We start from the raw sequence: 23,182 nt of genomic DNA on the forward strand, positions 1-23,182 counted from the left end.
ACTGGCCAGCATTTCTGTTTTAAACGTGTTCATTTTCAAGCTGTAAAGTGTGTGGATATGAAAACCATTCACCATCTGTATAACAAATTGCAGTATTTGGCTACTGTAGTAAAAGTGTTGTTAAAAATGTTAGCCACTCACAAATTATAGTTGCATTGGAAATTGTTGCAACAGTTGTGTGTTTATTAAGCATAATCTAAGAGGCCTGTGTGAGATGTTGCAGCTGAGCCTCAGTCACTGCCGTCTAGTACATACTGAGTCTAGTGTCTGTTGAATGACACAGTTTTCTGTAACAGCCCTTCAACACTAGGCAAACTTGAAGAAAGAATTGACTGTCCAGGCAAGTGTGTCAGTTTTGGATGACATATTCAAAAGCTGATTACTAATTTCATTATTTATTTGCACCATCTCAGTGCTGAACATGATACACATTTAGAATTGCTTTTGATGTGAGTGCAACAGCTGTGTTTGCAGCTTATTATAACTTTTTCTTTGATTCCAAGTGTTAAGGACAGTTTCCATTGTCACTTTCAGCACCATTTAATATTTGTTGTGAAACTTCTGAATTATATTTTTGCAGTATATAATAATTGTGGCTCAACAGCAGGGTGCATCTTTCAATTGAATGGCAATGTTCACAATAAAGAGACCACTTGTAATCTTCTTGTCCCCAAGCTATTTAACTTCAAAATGATACAGCTTTTCATGAAAACTTTGTGCATCCAGCTTGTGAAATATTATTTTCTTTCTTGTAAGTGCTAATACTTTTCAGTGAGGCTCAGAAGTTCCTAATTTCAACCTCACTTTTTATTGTGATGTAATATCCATTTAGTAAGGATCAGAAGCTCTTAATTTTAATCTCACTTTTTGCTTTGATGTAACAACATCCTTTCACATAATCTGCACCATTGAATCTACCTGTAAATAATACAAGAGCTACACCATGGTATTTACTACATGTGTCCCATTAGCACTGCACAATGCATATTGTTTTCGACAAGGATTAACTACTGCTTTATACAACACATGGAGAAGCATGCAGAGTGTGAGTGTGTGAGATTCAAAGCATTAAAAAGTTAAACATCAAACACAACAAAGATAAAGTGAAAAACAGCAACAGCACCATTGAAGAATTTCCAGTAACACTCAATATAATTTCTCCAAACAGTAACTATTTTTCCTTGTGAAAGGAGAGAAGAAATATCTTGTAAACTTTGGTAAGGTCATAAAAGAAAGCCACTCGTGATCTAAGGAAGGGAACTGAAATGAAATAAAATAAATATTAACAGTGGAATGTTGTAGACAAGATTATAAAAACCTGAGATTAGGATGAAGATATGGCAGTGGGGAGCCATAGTTAAAAGCAGAGTATTGTGAAAGTACAGAAAGCATATACAGTGGATAATAGAAGAGGCAATAGTACAAGGTGTGTCTTAAAATGTAAGAGAATAACATAACGTGAAAACACATGATGGGATTTATTTATTTTGTGTGCTCAGGACATGAAATTATTACATTACTGGTAGAGGATTAATAACATACAGAGGTTAATTACATACAAAGCATTCATTTTAGAAAATTCAATAAAGACAGGAAGTAACGACAATATAAATACAAGGATTTATTCGCTCAACAAGAATTCATGAAATACAGACAGGAAGGTAAAAAGATAGCAAGATAGTTCTCTTTCTTGTCCTGTGGAGAGCCCAATATTCAGTGGTTTTGGCTGCTGCTTTATTAGCTGCAGCAAGATCACCGATAGCACAGGTATTCTGCCAGTTCCTGCAGATTAGCAGATGTTGTTGGTCCTGTAGATTGCCACACAGGCGGAAGCTCTATTTCCTGATGATGATTTTGCATCATGACACCCCAGTTCTCTGTCTGCTCAGTGCCTTCCATGTCCCATAATGCAAGTGTGAGCCTCGGGCTGGTTCCTGTTTAACATTAATTTGGTGCAACTCAGGCAGAGAGTATTTCTTTGTGAGTTCTAGGAGATGAAAGAGTTGCTGTAGTTGTCTGGATAAAGCTCCTTCTTGATCTGAGTCTCGGTTGTTGAGGCTCATATCCAAACATGGGATGTCTGGGATCAGCAGCTTCCCGTTTCTTCTTTTTCAGTTCTGCAGCTGCTTTCCTGTGAATGCTTGGTGGTGCTATGCCCTTTAATAACATGATGGGAGAAAAGGAGTATGATGAAATAAAAATTATTTAAATAGAGATAAAACAACTGGAAAGGCAGAACTATGGTACAATGATAGGCAGGTGACTTGTGCAGTGAAGCTGACAGTACTGACACTTTGTTCTGCAGAGTGATGTTATGTGATACCATTATATTCTTTGTGTAATCCATTCATCTTACTAAGATCGATTTGGTTGCCAATGACAAGTAGATAATTTAAAACCTGGTATCTTTTGTAAAACACCTGTATTTTGGATTGTTATTAAAGACTCATAAGTGCTACATATCCTCTAGATGCACAGCCTGTTCTTCCAGCATAAGATAGATACTTCATAATTAGGGTTGAGAGGAACCAGTGTGGCTCTTCCACAATCCTAATTGCTAATAATGTCATAGATCTGCCAGGCAGGAATGTTCTCAAGTGCAAAGAAAATTACTTAGTATGCTGGATCAGAGTTTTCTAAATGTGCTTATAAGCTCAGAGACTTTAACAATATAGCTAAGTTTTATGCAGTATTTTCTTCATTAAAATTTACTTTTGAAACATTTAATCTGTTTTCAGGAGTGGAATTACCGGATCTCAGTAAGCCGCCTCCAGGATTTCCTTTACCGGCAGTGACCACGCCTGTTCCTGAAGTCTTGTTGGATGAGTTAATGCCAAGTGTTCCGTATTTTGAATTACCTGCTGGACTCATGGTACCTCTAATCAAGGTGAAGTACCACTTAAACAAACAATTGAAACTCCAGGTTTGAATATCAGCAATTTTAGGAAATGGATAAGTTGCCTCTCACCATAAAGCTGACTCATTGAACTGCAGACAGACCACAAAAAAGAACGTTACACGTTGTAGCTTTCGGCCAAAGCCTTCTTCAGCAAATAAAACACACACACATTCACAAAAGCAGGCACACCTCATGCGCGAAACTTTTACCACTGACGGCTCAAACCAGAGCTGCTGCTGGTAGTGGTCATGTTTGCATGAGGTATGCTTGCTTCTGCGAACGTATTTGTATTTTCCTTGCTGAAGAAGGATTTGACGTTTAACAGTCTTTTCGTTTTGCCTGTCTGCAACTCAACAGGTCATCTTTACAGTGAATATCAGTCTATTCTGTTCCTAATACTGTTGAAATACTATTTATATGATTTTGGTTTTATGCATTGTTGAATGTTTTTATTTTGTAAGTTTCCATATGCAGTATGTAACATCAAACTTGGTGTTGTGGTGTTTGAAATAAGATACATGATGTCAACTTTGGCTATTTGGTATTTACAGAAAACTGAAAATGTCTAACATATAACTGAATCAGCTTTGTTTTACAGCAGAGTCTCTTTATGTGCAACCAGCATAAACACCAGTTAATAACTACCTATGACTTACTAGTAGCCAAGGCAAAACAGTTTCGTGTAACAGACTCCTGATTCTGTAGGATGTTTCCTTATATTGCAAGGATGCCTTTAAACAAATAAGGATTTCTATAGTAAACTAGAACAAATCTTTGTTTTATCCTATCTGACCAGACATACAGTGGATAAATTGGGGGGTGAAAGAGTGATGAGAGAAAAGTGTAATTGGCACGCTTTGTCATGTTTCAACACCTACCTGTGGTAGTACCTGCAGTCGGTAGCTGTGCGCACTCTCTTATTCGGTACCTGAAAACCTATGTGACAGGATTCTGTGTCAAACGAAATGAAAAGTCAAACAGTTGCTTTATAGTTTCACATGGAAAATTCTTCCTGTTTTTATTTATGTCGCTGATTTCCTATAAACAGTGACCAGTTGTCACACTGTTTAAATGTTTCTAACAGGTAAGGAAAACAGACTTTTGCTAATCACACAAAAAAACATTAAATGTTATGTTCTCTGCTATTCATTACACTAGTGGCATTAACAAATACCTACTAATAGAAACAATAGCTGTTCATTAACAACCAATCTAAGCATTTCTGAAGTATATTACCAGTACACAAAATATTAGTAATTTTTCCACCCCATACAGTGGCCATAAAATGTGCATGTACTTAAAGTGTTTTACTTGCATTCTAACAGATACTGCTCACAACCTGCAAATGAATTCACATGGTATTGGTTATGCAACATTATACTGCAATGTAACGGTTGCTGAAACTGATGTAAATAAACACAAATACTTTTCTGTAACAGAAATGTGGTGCCAAAGGAATAACAAACGTAATCCAATGATACGATCAATTCAGTGCTAAGACTGGGAAAGCAAAGCTCAGACTCAACTCATATTGACTGAAATTAAGTCAAAAGCTAAGACTGAATATAGAGTAATTTAGACTCAAAGCAGACCGAGTCAAATGGTGTGATCTATGGCCCTGTAAAGATTCGCACTGGAATATTAAGTAATTTTGGTTATCCATTTACAGTTTGAAAATCGCACTGGGTAAAAAATTCATTCCTAACAGGCAGTTGAAACTGTGCTCAAGTTTGATGTAAGAAATATTGGCTATGAGCAGTAGCTATTAAAATGTACAGAACCAAACTATGTATACACACCGGGCTTCACTGGATAAGTACAGAAAGGGCAACAGCCTCAACGGGTGTGGGGCAAAGTCAGGACATGCGGGGACCAAGCAGCAATCGGTATTGTAATTGTCAACTGTCGAAGCTGCGTTGGTAAAGTACCGGAACTTCAAGCGCTGATAGAAAGCACCGAAGCTGAAATCGTTATAGGTACAGAAAGCTGGCTTAAGCCAGAGATAAATTCTGCCGAAATTTTTACAAAGGTACAGACGGTGTTTAGAAAGGATAGATTGCATGCAACCGGTGGTGGAGTGTTCGTCGCTGTTAGTAGTAGTTTATCCTGTAGTGAAGTAGAAGTGGATAGTTCCTGTGAATTATTATGGGTGGAGGTTACACTCAACAACCGAACTAGGTTAATAATTGGCTCCTTTTACCGACCTCCCGACTCAGCAGCATTAGTGGCAGAACAACTGAGAGAAAATTTGGAATACATTTCACATAAATTTTCTCAGCATGTTATAGTCTTAGGTGGAGATTTTAATTTACCAGATATAGACTGGGACACTCAGATGTTTAGGACGGGTGGTAGGGACAGAGCATCGAGTGACATTATACTGAGTGCACTATCCGAAAATTACCTCGAGCAATTAAACAGAGAACCGACTCGTGGAGATAACATCTTGGACCTACTGATAACAAACAGACCCGAACTTTTCGACTCTGTATGTACAGAACAGGGAATCAGTGATCATAAGGCCGTTGCAGCATCCCTGAATATGGAAGTTAATAGGAATATAAAAAAAGGGAGGAAGGTTTATCTGTTTAGCAACAGTAATAGAAGGCAGATTTCAGACTACCTAACAGATCAAAACGAAAATTTCTGTTCCGACACTGACAATGTTGAGTGTTTATGGAAAAAGTTCAAGGCAATCGTAAAATGCGTTTTAGACAGGTACGTGCCGAGTAAAACTGTGAGGGACGGGAAAAACCCACCGTGGTACAACAACAAAGTTAGGAAACTACTGCGAAAGCAAAGAGAGCTCCACTCCAAGTTTAAACGCAGCCAAAACCTCTCAGACAAACAGAAGCTAAACGATGTCAAAGTTAGCGTAAGGAGGGCTATGCGTGAAGCGTTCATTGAATTCGAAAGTAAAATTCTATGTACCGACTTGACAGAAAATCCTAGGAAGTTCTGGTCTTGCGTTAAATCAGTAAGTGGCTTGAAACAGCATATCCAGACACTACGGGATGATGATGGCATTGAAACAGAGGATGACACGCGTAAAGCTGAAATACTAAACACCTTTTTCCAAAGCTGTTTCACAGAGGAAGACCGCACTGCAGTTCCTTCTCTAAATCCTCGCACAAACGAAAAAATGGCTGACATCGAAATAAGTGTCCAAGGAATAGAAAAGCAACTGGAATCACTCAATAGAGGAAAGTCCACTGGACCTGACGGGATACCAATTCGATTCTACACAGAGTACGCGAAAGAACTTGCCCCCCTTCTAACAGCCGTGTACCGCAAGTCTCTAGAGGAACGGAGGGTTCCAAATGATTGGAAAAGAGCACAGGTAGTCCCAGTCTTCAAGAAGGGTCGTCGAGCAGATACGCAAAACTATAGACCTATATCTCTTACGTCGATCTCTTGTAGAATTTTAGAACATGTTTTTTGCTCGCGTATCATGTCATTTCTGGAAACCCAGAATCTACTATGTAGGAATCAACATGGATTCCGGAAACAGCGATCGTGTGAGACCCAACTCGCCTTATTTGTTCATGAGACCCAGAAAATATTAGATACAGGCTCCCAGGTAGATGCTATTTTTCTTGACTTCCGGAAGGCGTTCGATACAGTTCCGCACTGTCGCCTGATAAACAAAGTAAGAGCCTACGGAATATCAGACCAGCTGTGTGGCTGGATTGAAGAGTTTTTAGCAAACAGAACACAGCATGTTGTTATCAATGGAGAGACGTCTACAGATGTTAAAGTAACCTCTGGCGTGCCACAGGGGAGTGTTATGGGACCATTGCTTTTCACAATATATATAAATGACTTAGTAGATAGTGTCGGAAGTTCCATGCGGCTTTTCGTGGATGATGCTGTAGTATACAGAGAAGTTGCTGCATTAGAAAATTGTAGCGAAATACAGGAAGATCTGCAGCGGATAGGCACTTGGTGCAGGGAGTGGCAACTGACCCTTAACATAGACAAATGTAATGTATTGCGAATACATAGAAAGAAGGATCCTTTATTGTATGATTATATGATAGCGGAACAAACACTGGTAGCAGTTACTTCTGTAAAATATCTGGGAGTATGCGTACGGAACGATTTGAAGTGGAATGATCATATAAAATTAATTGTTGGTAAGGCGGGTACCAGGTTGAGATTCATTTGGAGAGTGCTTAGAAAATGTAGTCCATCAACAAAGGAGGTGGCTTACAAAACACTCGTTCGACCTATACTTGAGTATTGCTCATCAGTGTGGGATCCGTACCAGGTCGGGTTGACGGAGGAGATAGAAAAGATCCAAAGAAGAGCGGCGCGTTTCGTCACCGGGTTATTTGGTAACCGTGATAGCGTTATGGAGATGTTTAATAAACTCAAGTGGCAGACTCTGCAAGAGAGGCGCTCTGCATCGCGGTGTAGCTTGCTGTCCAGGTTTCGAGAGGGTGCGTTTCTGGATGAGGTATCGAATATATTGCTTCCCCCTACTTATACCTCCCGAGGAGATCACGAATGTAAAATTAGAGAGATTAGAGCGCGCAGGGAGGCTTTCCGGCAGTCGTTCTTCCCGCGAACCATACGCGACTGGAAGAGGAAAGGGAGGTAATGACAGTGGCACGTAAAGTGCCCTCCGCCACACACCGTTGGGTGGCTTGCGGAGTATCAATGTAGATGTAGATGTAGATTACCAGTATGGCACCCATATTGAATGATGAAATTTAGTTATTGAAAATTACATAATTCTTAATTGCAGAAGGTTGTCACATAATATGGGTGTCATTGAATGCAGAAACTTCAGATTAACAAAAGTATATGAATAAATTGTGGAATGTTACAGTAATTTGGTTGTAATCTCTTCTGGAAGTTTTGGCTGGTTGAATATTTAATTAAGAATATCAGATAAACTAATTAAGTCTGGGCAGATTAATTACATTTCTAAAATTAGGGAAATTACACTTTGTAAGGAATGGAGTATTTCCTTTAGATTAATGTAATAGCTCATGGTGTTTTTGTTGATAGGTGGAGGTAAAAAATTTTATAATTACAGTAACTTTTAAACTACTGCATTTTTTCGAATGAAAGAGGACAGCAATCAGTCGCCCTTTTCTTGCAGGATTTATTCAGTAGATCTATATTTTGGCTAGTGCCTAGCCATTGTCAGTGCACCATTTCATAGTATCAGTGCATACTCTAGTTGGTCAGCCCCCCGTTGTTCAGGCGTCTGTCACAGTTCTTTCAAGGCTACGTGAAAGAATTGTGACAAACTCTCGAACACCATACTAGAACATGCATTGATCCTATGAAATGGTGCATTGATAATGGCTAGGCACTAACTGAAATATAGATTTGCAGAATAAAACGTGCAAGAAAAGGATGACTGGTTGCTGTGCTCTATCATTTGAAAGTCATATCACAATCATTGAGAGTCACCCACGTTCCTAATGGAAGGTAACCTACTGCATTTTTAGTTAAACTAATTATTACGATACAATCAGAACAGTACATAGCACGATCTGAATAATAGGGTTTTTAAGGGGATTTCCGTTCATGCAAAACTGACATTTTATATAACAAGTACTCACTATTGTCAGATTACCATGGATATTTGAATAAGAATATTAGGGAAAAAACTTATAAATTATGGTTGTAGATAAAGTAGAATGGTCTGGACCAGTCCTGCTTTGTTACAACTTGCATTCTAAATAAACTGCAAGTCATGTTCAGAAAGTAAATGTATTGTGATCATGATGGGTTGCAGTTTTTATTTTTGGAGTGTTTGCAAGACTGAGTGGCCGAGGGGGATCCCCCTAAGCAGAGCGATCACTGCTGCAACATGGTAGTATGCAAACTCACATTATAGTATCTATTTGTGTGAAACACGTTGTTAAGAAATCCCACCAAGTGCAAGCCACATGTTGTGATCCGCTTCCTACTTGCAAAAGGAATAGTAAATATCAGAATTTTTTTGCAAATCAAAATGGTGTATGACGAAGGTGTTATGAGCAGAACCAGTGTGTTTAAGTGATTTGTGAAGTTTACTGAAGGCAGAACAAACATTCATGACAAAAAGAGGAGTGGAAGGCCTACCATTCCGACTGATGAGTTGGTGCAAAAAATCAAGGAAACTGTTTGTGAAGACCACTGATCGATAGTGGATGAAATTTCTGTGATGTTTCCACAACTCTCCTGAACTCTCTTAAAGGAGACATTTACAGACGCGTGGGAGAACAGAAGCTGTGCACAAGATGAGTCACAAAACAGCTGACAGAACAGCACAAGACAAATCAGATCAAAATCACCAGCAATTTTCTTGAGCAACTTGAATTTGAATGTGAGGATTTTCTGGGATCTGTTGTGACAAGATGAAACAAGGGTGGCTCATTACACACCTGAGGCAAAAATACAGTCATCACAGTGGTGTCACACCAATTGGGAATGTTGATGAGAGGAGGGTGCTTGTTGCACGACAATGCCCATCCTCACACAGCCTTAGCCATCAATGCAATCTTAGAATCATTTGGTTGGGATGTTTTGAACCACCCTCTGTATTGCCCTGATTTGGCATCTTCAGATCATCATCTTTTCATGTCACTGAAGGAACACGCCAGTTGAATTAAGTTTTCAGCTGACAAGCAGGTGCGCAAACAGGTGCTAATGTATCAACAATATGCTGCATTTTTTTTTTTTTTCAAATACACTTTTTTTTAGGAAAAAATATAAAAATCTAGTATACTTATTTTCTATACATACCTCATATTTTAACAAATTATAATCTGATCGAACAGGCCTCAGAAGGCCTGATGGTACCAGCCATCTGCCATGTCATCCTCAGCCAATAGTCATCATCGGATGCAGATGTGGAGGGGCATGTGGTCAGCACACAGCTTTCGTAGCCATTCCCAGTTTTTGTGACCTGAGCCACAACTTCTCGAGCAAGTAGCTCCTCAGTTGGCCTCACAAGGGCTGAGTGCACCCCGCTTGCCACAATGCTTGCCAGACCTGGACAGTCCTGTACCCAAGTGCTAGCCAAACCCAGCAGCACCTAACTTTGGTGATCGGATGGGAACCAGTGTTACAACTGCGGCAAGGCTGTTGGCATTTTAACTGATTGCTATAACTTAATTTTTAGAGTCAAAAGAATGTATGTAGTACACAGAGTAATTACTAGTTTATAATATCCAATCACACACGTGGGTCAAATTCCTGTCTTCATAGTTTAGAGATACAGAAACTGAGAGGAAGAATGTATATCCTTCATAAGATAAAGCAAACATTTAAGTCCAAGTTATTTTGTTGGAGGGCATACTTCATGACTGTGTGTGTTTGAGTTATCAGTTCAGACGGACTATTGTTTCTGTTGTGTCTTGGCGGAAAGAGCAATACCAAGAATAAATGAACTATGAACTTTATTTACACTCATAAACTGGGGAAAAAAAGAAAAACAGTTATTCAGGCATGACTCCACAGTACTAGCTTCCAGTCGACGATGCAGTGACAAGAGTTTTTACAATGGTGACGCCAGTGTGGCTGTATCACTTGAGACCGGTAGAGCTCAAGAACAATCCGGAAGGTGTGGTGGAAGCTTAGAGCTGGTTGGAGAGTGCACGGCTGCTGAAAACAATGTGGAGAGTTGAGCTCCATCGGATGAGCTGCAGACACAGCCGATATAATCTTGGAGTAAAGGTGAGTTGCACACTGGCGACCCAGAGGGATGGTGGGTGCGACCAACATCTAGCCCTTTGTGGATAACTTAGGAGGAGACATGGAGTGCAGATTCTAATAGGGCTTGAAGTGAAGGACCGCTGGGGTACAGGGAGCTCCAATAGATTGTCTGCCAGATGCTTTCGGTGCTGGGCCTGAAGTGACTCATTGTGAAACTGCTGCAGAGTGGCCAGGCTGTGTCCTTTATACCTTTATAGCCATTTGATGGAAGAATACGATGAAAATAAACAGGTATGTCACCAGTAGAAGAAGAAATGCAGTTAACAACAATAGAGTGCACTTATGTTGTTACCATTAAGGTTTTCCTGCCTCTACATCGGTGGCATTTCCAGTGGACAGAGAGGCAGCAGCTCATAGTATATGCCTGTGTTGCTTGCAGTTGGGTCTGGACCAGTCCCGCTCCAGGTGGAGACAATATCCAACCCCCTTAAGGTGAGGTGCTAAAGCCACCTTGAAGATAAAGTGGATGTCACTGGGAGGAGATGCCCTGGTACCAGTGAGCCAGCAGCGGCAAATGTTGGTGGTCATTGGAGGTGATGCTAAACCAATGGTGGGTGCCTGAGATGTTTCAGTGCCAGCAAGGCACCCTGTGTGTAACTGATATGGCCTACACGTAAGGCCACGATGGTCTGAGACCTGAGAAACAACAGACAGGCAGGGTCATCGTTCACAAAGGCATACCGGCTACTGAGAGGTGGTGAGGGTGACAAGACTGGGTGTGGGCCAGTTAGCTGTGCCTGTGGCTGAAGGAGGCCTTGCCAGTGGGGCTGGCTGCAGTGGGAAGTGTGGCAGGGGCTGGAGACTCAGCAAAACCCATAAGTGGCAGCAGAAGACATGGCATCTACACTGCTGCCTGACCTGACATCAGTGCAGTGACGGGCAGCTGCAAAGGTGCCTGTGGGACATCAGCCAACTTGGCTGGAAGGTGATGAGCAGTGGGACATCATGGGCGTGCCAGTGCTCTCGGCTGGCTGGAGATGGAATGGCAGCATGACTGACAATCTCAGCTGGAAGCCATGGACCAGTGGGTTGTCAGCAGGGGACTGACAGGCTCGTGATGTGCTGCTGTTATGTCAGCAGCGTGCTGATGGGCTTGGCTGGGAGCGTGGCAATGGTGTTGCTTGTGATGGTGAGCAACTTGCGGGTTAGCTTCTGTAGAATGTTGTTGTTCTATTGCATATGCTGTAGTAGCAGCAACTGCCTAATATGGTCAGAGACAGTGGGGCCATACTGAAATGAGACACACTTCTATGGCAAGAGAAAAAAGGTCAGCAACCATTGCAGGTAGTCCCAGATATATCAAGCTACTATCACCGAGCATGGAATGTATGAAGAAGTCTAAGAGTCACAGATAGGATGAAATCCACACCTCGTCTCCAACTTTTTTGTTACGGCCAAGTGGGGCATGCCAATTAATGTGTCCCAGGTAGCTAGAATAATGGACTTTATTTTCACTCGGACATGAATCCACACTACTAGTTCCAATCCACTGATGGTCTCTAACGTTTCACTGACAGAGCTCTTCCAATTACGATGCCTGTTCAGCCATATCGCTAGGGCGTTGCAGAAACTGAGAACGATTCAGAAGAGAGGACTTGGAAAGGTGAAAGGTAATAGCTGCATGGGGATAGCATGCTTGTTGTGGATGATGTGGAGAGTTGAGCTCCATTGGATGGATTATGGATGCAACCGTTGTAATATGGGAGCAACAGTGAGTTGCACATTGATGGTCTGGGTATCGTCAACATTGTATTCTGCATGGAGAACTTGGACCAGACATTGAGTGAGGACCCAAACACAGCTCGGAGTGAATGACTGTGCTGTGCCAAAGGTAGTTCCGATTGAGGACTGGCAGATGCAGTTTGCCCGAAGCAACTCCCAATGTGAAACTTATGCAGAGTGGCCAAATGATGTCCTTTATAGCTGTGACAATGGCCTGGTGTGTGACTTGTGGGGGAAGAATCAGTGCCCACAGTGGCAGTGCTTATTAGTGGAACCTCTCATGCTGCTAGCAGCAAAGCTGGCACCATGTGTTTCCATGGCGGCTGCAGGAGATGCAGTTGGCAACAACGCAGGTGCTTATTTTATTGCCATATTTTTTTTCCTGCTTCTCCCTCAATGGTGTTCCAATGGCCAAAGAGGTGATACTTGCATGTATTGCTTGGATATGGATTTGAGGTGGATGCAAAGGGATCCATTCATTATTACTAATACTTGAGAGTTTGTCATGCCAGATTAAGAACACTTCAGCTAATGTAAGAGTTCAGTCACCTGCCCCATTTATGTAATAGGTCTGCACCTGTGCTTGGATTGGGGTAGATTTTATGATCATTTATGTAATAGGTGTGCTTAGTCTGGAGTAGATTTTATGCTGTCTACACCAGGCAGATAGAAAATTGTTGCAGGGGTTGGTGGGGTGACGAAATGTTGCTCAGAGGTGAGTGGGGAGAGTAGTGGTTAGTGTGGGTCTCATATTGTGGTAAGGGAGTCGTATATGTTTCATGGTAAGAGTTAAGAAAGTGGTAACCAGGAGAGGTTTAAAGTTTATGCCTACACGGTCAGAATAGCATTGTGTGGCAAGAGGTACTCTCTTTTGTTGTTTTCGAGATTAGTCAGTTCTTCCCAAGTTGACTCAGATGCGTGAAAAATATAGTTGAGAATCAGATTGGTAGGGCAGTGGTGAGCTGTGAAGACAGTACTATGATTAGCTGTATAATTTTTATAGCAAATATCAGAATTTATAACTTTGTCATATATAAGTGGGAAGAATGTTATATGGAAAGGATGGAAAGAGCCGAAGTTCAAGTACTCTTATGTTTTTTGGCATATTGACTCACACTTGTGTATGAAATTGGGCATTTATGAGATAGAGTTTAATTTTTCAGAAGGTGATAGGAGATTCATGAAAAGACTTTTATAATTTGTTGTCTGGAAATATATCAAGTATTTTATTAAATTCAGAATTGGGTGTACCATGGTTCTATATATTGAAAGTATTGGTTTTTTATAGAATCAGATAGTGCCCTTGATGGTCCTGAAGTCCAGTTAAAATCACTGTGTGTGACCAATGATGCAGTTGCTGTAATAAAAAAAGTCCCCTTCCAATGATACATCATAGATTTGTTCATGAACCTGTCCTTTGAAATTAAAATTCTATCATTAGGAGCTGTTTTCATAACTGCCCATAACTAAGAAAAGTGCCTTTGGCTATTACTGAGTCCAATACATTATGTTGGGCACCATAGAAATAATGTAGAAATAATGTAGAAAAAGGCTTTTTCTAATGAAATCAACTTGATTAGAGACTTTCTCTACTGGTGAAAGCAGACAATCCTGACGCCACCCCTACTCCTTCTGACCAGAAACAGATCATACATAACACAGTAGTTACCATTGTCTTTCCCTTATTTCAATTTGGAAAAGATCCTGGTGAACAATATCTTACTCAAGACCTTTAATCTTTAAAGTTAGTTAGCAAATTCTTAAGGCTTTTGTATGCAGATAAGGCATTATAGGTACATTTTTTTGGTCGTAAGAAGTCCAGTAACACAAAATGGGGGAGTAATATTCTTGGATAGCTCCACCAATGGGGCTTCCATGGACAGATGATTTCTTCAACTATGAGGTCAGTGATAAAAATGTGTCAGGTTGGCCCAAGGAAGAGAATGATGTCTCTCAAGAAGCAGTTTTGAGTACTGCGATGTTCATCATAGCTGTTAATGTTACAGTATTTATAGTGTAATCATCAAATAGTGCTCATCCACATAAATGAATGCTATTTCCTGTTCTTACTTCAACATTTCAATAATTAGCCTTGAGCAGCTGCTGGTGAAGTATCAGTGCAGCAGCAGTGCAGTAGCGAGTCGCATATTTAGCTTTCAAATTTGTTTTGTAGTTTGATTCTTAATTTCTTTCCGAGTGTTTGTGCGCTTGCATGTTTAATTGCATAAAATCCTTGCGTATTCTCGTATTTGAGAGGAGTAATATTGCTTATTGATAGCTGTAGTGTATAAATTCGCGGAGTCGTTAGATATTAGCAGTAGGATGGATAGGGTGTTTGCGTGCTGTGTTCGGGCGCAGGAGGAGCTGACTGCAGTTCGCAAGCAGCTGAGCGTGCTGTTGGCCACAGTCAGCCGCCTTCAGGCTGCTGCCTCGAGGTGCAGTGACGGCAGAGGGTCTGCGCGCGTCTCTTTAGACACCCCAGGTGTCGCTTGCTGCGTCCGCTGACTCAGCCGCCGAGGCACCTTCTAGTGTACCCGGTTCGTTGGGGCTGCCCTCACCTCAGGGTGAGTGGCAGAGTGCAACGCGTTCGCGTCGCTCGAGACAGAGGGCCAATGTGGAGGCTGCCCCCGCCCGTTCATCCTGTCAGTGGGCAGGTGGCCGCTCCTGGAGCAGGCGCACGGGGGCAAAGGCTTGCTGGTTATTGGGAGCTCCCAACGTTAGGTGGGTGATGGAGCCCCTTAGGGAAATAGCGTACAGGGCTGGAAAGAAATCCAGCATGCACTCGATTTGTCTGCCAGGGGGCCTCATCCAAGATGTGGAGGCGGCCTTGCCTGCGACTGTCGAGCTTACGGAGTGCAGTCATCTGCAAGTAGTTGCTCACTTCGGCATCAATGATGGCTGTCGCTTGGGTTCTGAGACAATCCTCAGTTCGTACAGGTGGCTGGCGGATTTAGTGAAGACCGCTGGTCTTGCAAGCGGGGTGCAAGCAGAGCTCTCTATTTGCAGCATCGTTCCCAGAGTGGATCGGGGTCCTTTGGTTTGGAGCCGTGTGGAGGGTCTCAACCAGAGGCTTCGTCGACTCTGTGATGGTCTTGGCTGCAGATTTCTAGACTTGCGCTATTGGGTGGGGAATTGTAGGACGCCCCTAGATAGGTCAGGGGTGCACTACACAGAGGAAGCAGCTACTCTGGTAGCAGAGTACTTGGGGTGTACACATGGGGGTTCTTTAGGCTAGGCAGTAGTGTGAGGTGTCCTGATGAACACTCACCAGTCGAAATGCAGGCGGAGAAATCAGGACGTGCTCAGTGTAAAGACACTTCGGCTATCAAGATATTAGCAGTAAATTTTCAGAGTGTTCGGAATAAAGTTCCTGAATTTACTGCCCTCCAGGAAGCGTGTGGCATGCAAAATATTCTCGGGACTGAGACCTGGCCTCACCCTGAGGTAGGAAGTTCTGAAATATTTAGTGAGGGTTGGAACATGTATCAGAAAGACAGATTAGACACCGTAGGAGGTGGTGTCTCCATCGCAGTTGACAAAAATATTGTGTCTACTGAGGTTGAAATAGAGTGTGATTGTGAAGTTATCTGGACACGTTTAACATGGCTAGGGGAAATAAAGTTAATTGTGGGGTGTTATTATCGGCCACCAGGTTCCACCGTAACAGTTCTAGAACCATTCAAAGGGAGTCTACATTATGTATCGCAGAAGTACCCGGATCACGCTACCTTAGTCGGAGGCGACTTCAACCTACCTAGTATAGACTGGGATGTCTGTGGATTCATTACAGGTGGTACAGACAAGCCGTCATGTGAATACTTTTGAACACATTATCCAAAAACTGTCTTGAGCAGCTAAATCGACAGCCAACGCGTAATGGAAATATTTTAGATCTGGTAGCCACGAACAGCCCAGACCTCATTCGACGGTGTCAGTGTTGAGACAGGGATTAATGATCATGATGTTGTCATTACGACCATGGTTACGAAAGTTAAAAAGTCGGTCAAGAAGGCTAGGAGAGTATTCTTACTAGAAAGAGCAGATAAGCAGTTGTTAGCATCCCACTTAGTAAATGAATCGACTTCATTTACTTCTGGTCAATGGACGTGGAAGAATTATGGGCAAATTTTAAACACATTGTAAATCACGCATTGGACAAGTATGTGCCGAAAAAGTGGGTTACAGACGGAAAAGACCCACCGTGGTTTAACAGTGCAATTCGGAGAATGCTCAGGAAGCAAAGGCAGTTGCACTCGCGGTACAAGAAAGATCGGGAGAATGAGGTCAGGCAAAAGTTAGTAGAGATTCGTGCTCCTGTAAAAAGAGTGATGCATGATGCATTCAACCACTACCAACGTCATACCTTAGCAAGAGATCTTGCTGAAAACCCAAGGAAATTCTGGTCTTACGTAAAATCGGGAAGCGGGTCGAAGGCTTCCATCCAGTCACTCACTGATCAGTCTGGCCTGACAATGGAAGACAGCAAAACGAAAGCTGAAATTTTAAATTTAGCATTTGAGAAATCTTTCACGCAGGAGGATCGTACAAACATACTGCCGTTTGAGTCTCGTACAGATTGGCGTATGGAGGACATAGTGATAGACATCCCTGGGGTTGTGAAGCAGCTGAATGGGTTGAAAATAAATAAATCACCAGGTCCTGATGGGATTCCAACTCGGTTTTACAGAGAGTACTCTACTGCATTGGCTCCTTACTTAGCTTGCATTTATCGCAAATCTCTTGCCCAACGTAAAGTCCCGAGTGACTGGAAAAAAGCGCAGGTGACGCCTGTATATAAGAAGGGTAGAAGGACGGATCCTCAAAATTACAGACCAATATCCTTAACATCGGTTTGTTGCAAGATTCTCAAACATATTCTCAGTTCGAATACAATTAATTTCCTTGAGACAGAGAAGTTGTTGTCCATGCATCAGCATGGCTTTAGAAAGCATCGCTCCTGCGAAACGCAACTCGCCCTTTTTTCACATGATATCTTGCGAACCATGGATGACGGGTATCAGACAGATGCCATATTCCTTGACTTCCAGAAAGCATTTGACTCGGTGCCCCACTACAGACTCCTAACTAAGGTATGAGCATATGGGATTGGTTCCCAAGTATGTGAGTGGCTCAAAGACTTCTTAAGTAATAGAACCCAGTACGTTGTCCTCGACGGTGAGTGTTCTTCGGAGGTGAGGGTATCATCTGGAGTGCCCCAGGGAAGTGTGGTAAGTCCGCTGTTGTTTTCTATCTACATAAATGATCTTTTGGATAGGATGGATAGCAATGTGCGGCTGTTTGCTGATGATGCTGTGGTGTACGGGAAGGTGTCATCATTGAATGACTGTAGGAGGATACAAGATGACTTGGACAGAATTTGTGATTGGTGTAAAGAATGGCAGCTAACTCTAAATATAGATAAATTTAAATTAATGCAGATGAATAGGAAAAACAATCCTGTAATGTCTGAATACTCCATTAGTAGTGTAGCGCTTGACACAGTCACGTCGATTAAATATTTTGGCGTAACATTGCAGAGCGATTTGAAGTGGGACAAGCATGTAATGGCAGTTGTGGGGAAGGCGGATAGTCGTCTTCGGTTCATTGGTAGAATTTTGAGAAGATGTGGTTCATCTGTAAAGGAGACCGCTTATAAAACACTAATACGACCTATTCTTGACTACTGCTCAAGCGTTTGAGATCCCTATCAGGTTGGATTGAGGGAGGACATAGAAGCAATTCAGAGGTGGGCTGCTAGATTTGTTACTGGTAGGTTTGATCATCACACGAGTGTTACAGAAATGCTTCAGGAACTCTGGTGGGAGTCTCTAGAGGAAAGGAGGCGTTCTTTTCATGAATCGCTACTGAGGAAATTTAGAGAACCAGCATTTGAGGCTCACTGCAGTACAATTTTACTGCCGCCAACTTACATTTCGCGGAAAGACCACAAAGATAAGATAAGAGAGATTAGGGCTCGTACAGAGGCATATAGGTAGTCATTTTTCCCTCGTTTTGTTTGGGAGTGGAACAGGGAGAGAAGATCGTAGTTGTGGTACGAGGTACCCTCCGCCACGCACAGTATGGTGGATTGCGGAGTATGTGTGTAGATGTAGATGAATTACTCACTAACTGTTGTTGATGATACAGCATTTGGAGAAGCAGGCAAAGAGCACTGACACCGCTTGAATATCTAGGTGTATCATTTCAAAGTGACATAAATGGAATGAACATGTAAAATCAATTGTGGGTAACTCAAATGGTTGACTTTGGTTTATTGGTTCATTGGGAGAACTCTAGGAAAGCTTACCTCATCTATAAAGAAGACAGCATACAGAATATTTGTGCAACAATTTCTTGAGTATTGCTTGAGTGTTTAGGACCCCATCAGGTCAGATCAAAGGAAGAAATTGAAGTAATTCCGAAGCATGTTACTAGATTTGTTACCAGTAGATTCAATCAACACATGGGTAGTAAACAAATGCTCCATGAACTCAAATATAAATCCTTGTAGAAATGATGTCCTTTTCATCAAACATTTGAGAAAATTTAAAGAACCAGAGTGTGGAACAATCCCACTACCACAAACATGTATCTCGCATAAGGACCAGAAAGACAGTCTAAAAGAAATCTGGGCTCATATGGAAGCATATAGACAATAGCTTTTGCCTCACTCTATTTGCAAGTGGAATAGGAAAGGCAATAACTAGCAATGATACAAGATACCCTCCACCATCAACTATATTGTGGTTTGTGGGGTATGTCTTAAGGTGTAGGTTTAGATTTCAGCCCAAGAAGCCATTATATGTGCATTCTAACTTTCTTAATATTCCTTTGATCCACCTTCATTTAAAATTGAGCTTCAGGAAATCATAGACCTCTACTTTGATGATTTGAAGTCTAAAAAATCAGTATATGTGCATTTTAACTGTCCACAATAATTTTTTGATTCATCTTCATTTAAAATGAAGTTTTAAGAAATCATGGGCCCATATCTATTACTGAAAAGTTCATGTACTTACTACATCAAAAGGATCAATGTACAAGCAAAAGATTTGAGGGCAGTGAATATCCTAGACTCATTGACATAGATAAGTGGGTTAAGGATGGGATAGACCCACCGTGTTTGAAATCAAAATTCAGAAAATGCTGGGGAATCAGAGACTGATGCTATTTAGGTTAAAAGGAGAATGACAAACAGAAAATAGTAGAAACCTATGAGTATGTAAAAAGATCAATGTACAAAGCATGCAACAACTTGGGTTCTCATCAAGATCTTTCGCTAAGGTTTGATCCCTTAGCGAAAGATCTCAATGCGAACCCAAGAAAATTCTGATCCTATATAAAATGGCTTAGTGGGTCAAAGGCTTCTAAACTGTCACTCATTGACCAGTCTGATGTGGCAACAGAAGACAGCAAAAGGAAAGCTAAAGTTCTAAATTTCACGTTTAAGAAATCATTCATGCAGGAGGATATACTAACATTCTGGTGTTTGATCATCACACAGACTGCAATATGGAGGACATAATAATAGGCATCGCTGTTACAGAGAAGCAGTCGAAAGAGTTGAAAACAAACAGGTCGCTGGGTCCAGGTGGAATCCCACTTTGCTTTTACAGAGAGTAGTCTGCAGCATTCACCCCATATTGCAGATGACTCTGTGTTAAGAAGGGTAAAATAATGAACCTGCAAAATTACAGATCAAAATCCTTAACTTCAATTTTCTGCAATATTCTTGAACACATTCTGAGGTCCAGTATAATAAATTTTTTTGAGTCAGAAAAGCTTTTGTCCACAAAGCAGCACTGATTTAGACAGCATTAGTCATGCAGACTGTTAATGAAGGTCCAAACATGCAGAAAAGGCTCCCAGATATGAGAGTGGCTGGAAGACTTCTTATTCATAATAGATTTACCATAAGCCACAGCCAACCTTTTTAATGTGGTGCCACACTTTATTCAATTTTTCAAGCAATATTTAATACAAATTCTTTGATCCATCTTTTTCAAAAGTAAAAATTCAAAGCACTGCTAATCTTTTTGACTGTCAACAATAACTTAAATAATCAAACAGCTGAAAATGCAAACATAAATCAGAAACATGTACGTACAAGATAAAAAAAAAAAAGTTCATCTGTATATTTAAAGCTCACAAAAAAAAAAAAAAAAAAAAAAAAAAAAAAAAAAAAAAAAAAAAAAAAAACCACGTTACTTTTTGATCTCACCTCCTATGATGTTAGGGTCTAGGATCACTCAGATGGAACTGAAAGTCGTGGATCTACTTTAGTAGTGTCCCTTGAAAGGGAAGTTGGTCTTCTTCTTCTTCTTCAACATTTTACTGCTTAAATGTAAAACTCCCAAAAAGCGATTTTTTTTTTTTTTGTTTTTTTTTTTTTTTTTTTTTTTTTTTTTTTTTTTTTTGTTTTCTGTGATAGTTTTGTAATTTTCAATAAAATAATACTTCTTGGGATTCGTATAATACAGCGCCTAATACAAAAATAAATGGGATATGCCATTAATAATTAGATGTAATAATTTTTTTAGTTGGTAACACTGCTTGACCTAATTCAACGTTTTTAGTATCAGGTCAGAAATCTACGTGTGCTGCATGTAGCAGATATAGGTGGAAACTGACAGTGTTACCTCAAAGCGACTACTGGTCGCTCTTCTACAGAAAAAAATGCATTCACAGTGTTAGGCCATGTCTTCCTGATTTTTATTTCTGGTTAGATAATATTAATTAAAATATGTTGGAAATTTTAATGTTTGATTCATAACTTTCAGGAAAAGTAGCCTGGATATTTTTTGAGTTGTCGATAGAGCTGGTAGAAGTATCTGTTGTATGGAGTTCTGCAACCTATAAACCCATTTCTTTCTCCTTGCCCATAATGATGTTGTTGGCACTATAGTCAGATGACGATGAGGAGGAGGAGGAGGAGGAGGAGGGTGAGGGTAAGGGTGATGAGAATATTGTTTTTGCTTCATATCACTGCACATAATTTATTTAGCTACTAATGTAATCAGCTGCATCATAAATGCTCTGGCAAGCAGTGATGTTCCTGCAGCGAGTAACAATGTACGACAGCGTAAACGTGCTCTAACAGGCTGAGGGAGTCAGTACAGTTATGAAGCTACTCACTTGCATTTGAAAAGACAAGGATATAAACATCAGTCCCCACCTCCAGATTTTGGTTTCCTTCAAGAGCAACAAAGCGATGATTCGTTTGATAAAGTAACTTATGATTTCCTAGCATATCCTTTCTCTCTTTCCCTCCCATTCACTGTGAGAGGATGAAGGTGGCCACAGGTGTCAATAGTGTCAAATCCATAGCCAACCTCTACTCTGAGACTGAGCCATCAGAAACATGTATGGGTTGCTTCTGATTGAACATCTTCTTCTGTGACATTACAGTCCAGGATGAACCTTGGCCTTCCCAACCAGCTTCCGCCATCCATGAGGTTCATATGCTACCCCCCTCCAGTTTCTGCATCCATGTTTCCGTAGGTCTTCTTCCACTCTATCCAGCCGTCTTTCTCAAGGTCGACCTCACCCTCTTTGTGCTCCTGGATTGCCAAAGAGAATCTTCTTTTTCACCTCAGACTCCTCCATTCCATTCTTGCCACATGACCTGCAAATCTTAGCCTTACTGATCATATGAGTTTTGTTACAGGAGCATCGGCGTATATAGTGTACGATTCTGCACTGTACCTTTTCTTCCATTGTTCTCTGTCATACACAGGGCCAGTTATTCTCCTCAAACCTTTCCTCTCAAATCTGTCGAGCAGCCTTGCATCGGTTTCTGTCAAGGACCATGTTTCCAAAGCATAAATGAGAGCTGGTCTCACGAGGGTTTTATAAATAGTGAATTTTGTTGGGTGGCTGAGGAGTCTTGACCGGAATAAATTACTCAAGGTGAAATATGCCTGATTTACTGACATCAGCGTAATCTTAATTTAGTTGAGATGTCATTAAAGCAAGTGACTGTGGAACCAAGATACTTGAAGCTGTCAACTCTTTCAAATGTGTATCCATTCACACTGAAAGTTGACAGCATATTGGGTTCATATGCTTTCCCACAGGCCATATATTTAGTTTTATCTTGATTTATCATAAGACCCGTAAAAGCTTCTTTCAGTGCTGGTACTGTCCGTGCTATGATGCCTGTGTCATCCGCATATGCTAAAATCTGCACTGCCTTGTAGAAGATGGTGCCCCTGGTCTGTAGGCCTGCTTCCCTAACCACCTTCTCAAGTGCTACATTAAATAAAAAGCATGCTAATGCATCTCCTTAACATAGCTCATTTTTTATTTCCAGGGGGTCTGAGTAGTTTGCTCAAACTCGAATGCAGCTTCTGATGGCAGACATCATCATTTTAACCATTCTCAGGAGCTGTCCATGTATCCACATCTCATATAAGGCATGAAACAACTGGTTTCTATTGATGTTGCCGTATGCAACCTTAAAGTCAATAAAGAGGTGATGTGTTCCAATTCTATATTCAACAGTTTTTTTCCAAAATTTGGCACAGGTTGAAAATCTAGACTATTGTTGGCCTTCCTCGTTGAAATCCGCTTTGGTATATTCCAATTTCTTTATCCACCTATGGGAGTAGCCAATCAAAAATAATATTAGACAACACCTTGTATCCCAGCTTCAGGAGGGTGATTCCACGGTGGTTTTTACACTCCATTTGGTCACCCTTTTTATGTATCTGACATAATATTCCTTCATTCAATTCATCTGGTATCCTTTCCTGTTCCCATATGAGAATGATAAGTTAAAACAGAGACTGCTGTAATGTTACTCCTCTACATTTTAGCAATTCTGCAGGAAAGCTATCGGTG

The 23,182-nt window shown here is 41.0% G+C and overlaps 1 protein-coding gene across 6 annotated transcripts in view; it reads left to right on the top strand.

Moving 5' to 3' along the window:
- The window catches only part of LOC124606870 (calcium homeostasis endoplasmic reticulum protein), a 377,438-nt gene that overhangs the window by 208,532 nt on the left and 145,724 nt on the right, over nt 1-23,182 (top strand). For all 6 annotated transcript variants that reach the window (XM_047139002.1, XM_047138971.1, XM_047138963.1 and 3 more), the window contains one exon: nt 2,739-2,887. In XM_047139002.1, the coding sequence (XP_046994958.1) occupies nt 2,739-2,887 (149 nt within the window). The remainder of the gene's footprint in view (nt 1-2,738; nt 2,888-23,182) is intronic.

The sequence above is a fragment of the Schistocerca americana genome, chromosome 1, assembly GCF_021461395.2.
Source record: "Schistocerca americana isolate TAMUIC-IGC-003095 chromosome 1, iqSchAmer2.1, whole genome shotgun sequence".
Classification (NCBI taxonomy): Eukaryota; Metazoa; Arthropoda; class Insecta; order Orthoptera; family Acrididae; genus Schistocerca; species Schistocerca americana.